This window comes from Gymnoscopelus braueri (genome assembly GCF_963280865.1).
Source record: "Gymnoscopelus braueri genome assembly, chromosome: 8".
Taxonomy (NCBI): domain Eukaryota; kingdom Metazoa; phylum Chordata; class Actinopteri; order Myctophiformes; family Myctophidae; genus Gymnoscopelus; species Gymnoscopelus braueri.
The window spans coordinates 12,640,055-12,645,876 of NC_137609.1; the positions used below are offsets into that span (position 1 = coordinate 12,640,055).

The window sequence follows — 5,822 nt, forward strand, 5'->3', positions numbered from 1 at the left end:
AAACGCTCTTATCAATGGACGTGACGTCAGCGCACGCTGCAGGCTGGGGGGGGGGGGTCACGTGGTCCAGGGGGGGGGGGGGGGTATAATACAATAAAGTTGCGCTGACCGCGGTACTGAAAACATTTCTCTGAATGAATATTTTTCAGCATACTCCTGCTTCCATATAAATACCCCTACCTATTCAAATAAAGCAGCTCACCTATAGATCGTTTCATTTTCACGTCTCTCACAGACAGGGGATTATATTAGACAGACATTTTTTTCTTTCTACAGGCACTGTTAATGAAACAAACCTTGGCTTAAACGCGCGTTGTGAGTTTCACCACTTTCCCCGCGTGGGATTCCAGGTAAGTGTGAGGACTCTATACAGCATGCAGCAGCACCACAGCCAATCCGTCTTCTTTGTCACTTTGGACTATAGCCTATTTATTTAGATAAATCTTTTATAATTATTCACCTTCTTTTGTCTGGAATTGGGGGGAGAGGGAGGCATGGAGGAATATTCGACGCTTGTGATTTGCCTTTTTCTTTTCTTTCTTTTTTCTTTCTTTTTTTAAACTTATTTTCCAAGAAGTAACAGGCTATATGTTAGATGACAGTTAATTATACAGATAAATGATCATGTATTTTGTGGTTGTTGTTTGAAGGTAAATAAATGTGCAACTTTAAGACCGAGTAGCCTATCTGGCTTATCGAAGACTGTTGCACAGTGAGTCACCAATGAATTTCATTGCACCATTATTTGAATTAAATAAAAGGCTTTATTAAAACTCTTCTGAGGGCTCCCTGTATGTATTATTGCAATATCCTATTATATATCCATAATGATATAATGCGGAAGAATAGCTAGCCTACTGAATGCGCAAATAATTACCACTAATGTGCACCTGCCGCTCTTATCTGTTAAGTGCACAGAAATGAAATGAGAATGCAGCAAATGATGGGTAGATTTCTTTTCAAAACATAATATTATGCCTCAATTATTTTAGCGCTCAATGAAATATGCAAATACAAATATCCCCATATTCCCCATTATGTCATAATTATCAAACAAATGTAATTTTATTCGTTTCTAACCTTGCAAATCTGGGTTTAGGAAAAAAAAACAAATGTATGATAAATAGTAAGATGGGATGGTCTATCTATTGTGCGCCTGGCTGCATTCCACCACTGTTCACTATCACTTCTGAAGCACAAAGAAACGTCTCTCAGTTCTGATGCCACATGCGAGGCTTTGTCCCTTTGGGAAACTAAATGGTTTTCGATTATGATTTAATTCGTTTTTTCTGAATTTTCTTTTTTTTTTCTCGGGGGGAACGGACGGTTCGCTGACCCCAGGGTCCGCCCGCTGCTTTTACGCATGACTTCTGCCGTCTCAATATCAGACTTCTGCGGTCGCATGGCGCACGGAATAGGCAACCAGAAAAACACATGATGATGACTCGTTTATTTCCAATAGCCATAAAGTGCACTTTTGGATGATATTGGTAATAATGGCAGCTGTGATGGCATCAGTCGAATGCGTTTTCGTTTGGAGGCAGAGGTGAGATATTTTCCGAATGCTGCTCATTTTTAACCCAAAGTGCTGCGCTGATTCATCAACGCATTTTACTCATTTAATGTGGGCTTATTCGTTAAACCCCGATGAATCGACTTTTGTGGCAAATTAATTTACCATTTAAAACAGGGGTCTTCAACGTTTTTCAGCCCAAGGACCCCCTAGCTGAAAGAGAGATGAAGCAGGGACCCCCGCTACATGCTGTATAAATTTGTATTTTCATAGATTTCATATACCAACATCAAACCTCTTTGCCAAAAATAGCCGATCTCACGCCTTGCAGGCGTTGTGAGCTTGTAGATCTGCTATTTTTGGCTTAAGTTCTCTTCAGAATAGGGATAATAGGGTTAAGTGGTTAATGTAAAAAAAAACTAAAATCCAATAACACAAAGATTTGGCGTTCCCCCTGTAGTAACTCTGAGGACCCCCTAGGGGCCGCGTACCCCCTGTTGAAGACCCCTGATTTAAAAGCTTTTCCTAGTATCAAATTAATCTGCGCAAGGACAATATGGCTCGATACGCACGCGACAGAGAAATGGAAAAAGGTGCCACATTATGTTCAGGCTATAGTGGCATTTAGCAAAAATGAAGAAAACAAAAAACTAAAGCCTATATATAATTTTCTTCCACCATCCATGTATGGAAATTAACGACCTGGTAGACTATAGGCTACTATACCCTGCCTATTATATCTGCATTGAGGACAATGTCCTGATACCTTGCTGTCATGCAAGAAAGGCAACATTTAAATGTGTTCTCAGGACTGCTTAATCAACCAAGGGGAAAAATCATTCTCTAGCCCAATTCAAAGAAATGCTGCAAGATATGAATGAATTTTTGCCCGGATTTGATATGGTGGTAGCCTATTCTTGGTAAAGGCTATTTTCCTTTGTGTAATTTGCTTGAGCTATATCACAGAAATACTGTGAATACATGGCTAAAAAAATCAATCAAACCCGTTCTGGTGATCTCATACGCAATTCAAAAAATGGATGTATATATCTGACCACAGCATTCTCAACAGAAACCATGTGCATTGTAATGTCATTGGTTTCTCATATTTCCCCCCTCTCCAACCCCCCCCCCCCCCACCCTTCTTTTCCAGGTGCTTAACCTCCCTCCTGCCAGTTCTGCATGGTCATGACCTGTCGTCACATCCCTTCCACAGCCCGCCTCCTCCTATTGGTCCTGCTCATTGTCACTCCACAGCTGGCTGGCACCGCCCCTGCGTGGGGTGACAGAGGGGAGGGAGGAGGGGCGGAAGGGCGCACCCGGACACACCGCAAAGAGGACGCCCTCCAATCCCCGGCTCTCACCGTCGGCACCGCCGAAGGCGACCAGGCACAGGGTCAAGATAGACCACTGTCAGACAGCCAAACGGACCCTGCCGAAATGCTGGCCGTTCTACTAGAGGCCCTGGACCACCCAGGGGACATTCAGGACATTGGGAAGGGAGCCAGGGAAGCGGGACAGAGCGAGGAGACGCTCCCTGTAGAAAGCTCAGAGTCTGGTGAGATAAGGAGAATGCGGAAGGAGGAGGGAGAGAGACCTGCTTCACAAGGGGAGAGGGGAGGGGTTCAGAGGGGGATGGAAGAGCTAGTGGTAGGGTATTTAGTAGCTGCCCAGGGTGATGACTTACGGGAGAGAAATAATTCATCAGAAGAGGGTCCAGAGAGGTTGGTAGAGTACAGGAGAGCCCTGGCCAACAGGGTTAGTGAGGAAAGAGCTAAACAAGAGGAGATGGGGGGAAGCATTTTAGTGAGGCTTCTAGAAAAGGGCAGAGCCGGCTCCCTCTCACAGGAAGCGGGGAACCTCTCTCTGCAACGCAAAATACGAGGCTACTTCCAAAATATTGACTTGGGTCTTCAAGACAACGAGATCCTGCCTCCTCTGAAGGGCTACAAGGCGTACAACACCCAGCTCGCTCGCGCGGGCAAGAAACTCCACTGGCAGGGGGAGCAGGGGAGCAACCGGCCTGCACAGGGCGGGAACTTCATGGACGACTTCGAGAACGAGGGCGGGGGCGAGATGGTGGAGGAGGAGGTGGAAGAGGTGGAGGAGGAGGAGGAAAGTCTCTCCCGTCTGGACGAGGAGGCGCGAGCTCGCGCCGAGAAGCAGGAGGTGCTCCGGCAGCAGGAGGAGGCGGAGCGTGCGAGGGAGGAGGAGCAGCGTCTGGCAGACATCGCGTCGGACATGCTGCTGCAGTACATGGGCAGGAAGCAGAAGCAGCAGGCGTACATGAAACCCCGGCAGAAGAGCAGCGGGGGCTCGGCCGCCAGCAACACGGCCGAGGACAAGCGCTCCGAGGAGGTGGTCACCGATGACGACATGGACCAACAGATGATCGACAGGCTGATCGAGGTCAGCAGCAAGCTGCACCTGCCCGCCGACGACGTGATTGAGATTATAAGCGACGTCGAGGAGAAGAAGAAGAAGAGGAAAGAGTTGCAGCGACAGCAGCAGCTGCAGCCGCCTAGCAGCAATCCCGTCGCGCCGCGCTTCCGACCCCTGGTGCCCCTGCCCCTGCCCCTAGCCGCTCCGCCCATCTACCACTACACAGCCTCCAACAACCCCAAGAAGGCCCCTTATGCTTACAATTCTAACAAGCAATGGCAAAAGGATAACGTGAAGTCATACAAGCAGGACTATTGGTATAAGCCTCAGAAGCAGCGCGACTACTGGTACAAACCCCAGAAACAGTTTTTAGCCTTCCCCTCCTATCCGTACTACCAGAAGCCATATCGAGCCTACTACCCGGTCTACTTCCCTTATCCGAAAGCACAGTACTATGGCAAGCCTCTCCCCCTCAGGGACCAATCATTTGGCCCCCAGGACCTTGACCTCCAGCCCCCAAGGCGCAGGCACAGGGCTGGGGGTAAGGGCCGTGGGCAGGGCTGGAGGCAGCAGGCAGTACCACGCCTGCCTGTCACCCCTTATATCTCTAACTATATCCTTCCCCACCCACGGACATACGAACCCCTACCTCCTCCCAACCCCATGTCTCCGCCCAGGAGGGGGCGACGTCCTCCTTACTACTACCAACAAGTGACAACGACGGGAAATGATTATGAGGAAGACGGACTGGTGCCCCAGCTGGACAGCGAGGAGGAACTGGAGAACTTTATTGAGAGGATCTACATGAAACGTAGAATGTATTAATAAAGATAACTTTTTGGGGAGACATTTGTCAGAGCAGAGGGACCAAACAGATGCGGGGAACAAAGAGAGGTAGCTGGAGAAGAGGATGGAAAAGAAAAGAGATAGCAGAATGTTTAGTGGACACACTTAGTTGCGCACCAGTGTCTGCCACGAAAATGTCCAAAATGCCCACAAGCTCACAAAGCATCGTGATGCATTGTGAACTGAAGGCTTCAGAATGTTTTTGGCACGTGACACTGACACACAACTAAGTATAAATCAGGGTTTAGAGTAGAGGATGGTGTTTTGAGTGTGGTGGAAATGCAAGTGTTAAGAAGGAAATAGTTGTTCTTACTTTGTCTGGGTTTATTTTATTTTACTGTAGTTTTTGTTGATTTCTGGACAGGGAGAGGATGAGAAGAGGGGAGGGATTCACTTTAAAGCTTAAGTTATACTCCATTGCATGACTGTCGCTTGCCGACAAGAACACATTTTCAAGTTAGCAACGTTGTTAGCTTGAAAATCAGTTATTTAAGGTAAAGCGACACAGTCATACTACAGAGTTTAAATTAGGCTTAAGTTAATCCCTGTAACCATGTTCAGCCTCTTGCTCAGTTTACATTTTGAAACAGAACATACCATGGTGTATGTCTGCCTCCATTCAGGTCAATCTCTGATGCTCTTGCATATTTCAGAGTTTTCTAAAAAAGAACATGCAATGTCTCTCTCTCTCTCTCTCTCTCTCTTTCTCACACACACACACACACACACACACACACACACACACACACACACACACACACACACACACACACACACACACACACACACACACACACACACACACACACACACAGCGCATGCTCACAAACACAGCACATGCATGCATGCACACGCAAACTAACACATGCATTCACATTTGGACACATTGACAGTCAAACGTGCAAGAGACCCATGTTTACAGCACAACTTGCTATCTTTTCTGTAAGTCATAATATGAATTCCATTGTATGACAGTGACTTTGGTGAAAAACACAGCAGTGAGGCAAAACTGACAAATTATACTGTCCAAAAGTGTTTATCATCTGCTTTACTGCCTTTCTTATTCCTTAATGAACTGAGA

At 46.8% G+C, this 5,822-nt stretch overlaps 1 protein-coding gene across 1 annotated transcript; it reads left to right on the forward strand.

The window, feature by feature from the left end:
- Positions 1–213: 213 nt before the first annotated feature.
- On the forward strand, positions 214–5,539 carry LOC308091043 (uncharacterized protein). Its single transcript, XM_080436341.1, has 2 exons — positions 214–350; positions 2,667–5,539. The coding sequence occupies exon 2, from the start codon at positions 2,696–2,698 to the stop codon at positions 4,718–4,720; it is 2,025 nt and encodes a 674-aa protein (XP_080292467.1). The 5' UTR covers positions 214–350; positions 2,667–2,695; the 3' UTR covers positions 4,721–5,539.
- Positions 5,540–5,822: the final 283 nt, after the last annotated feature.

Coding starts and splice junctions, on each gene's coding strand:
- LOC308091043 (XM_080436341.1), top strand. CDS start 2,696: ATGGTCATGACCTGTCGTCACATCCCTTCCACAGCCCGCCTCCTCCTA.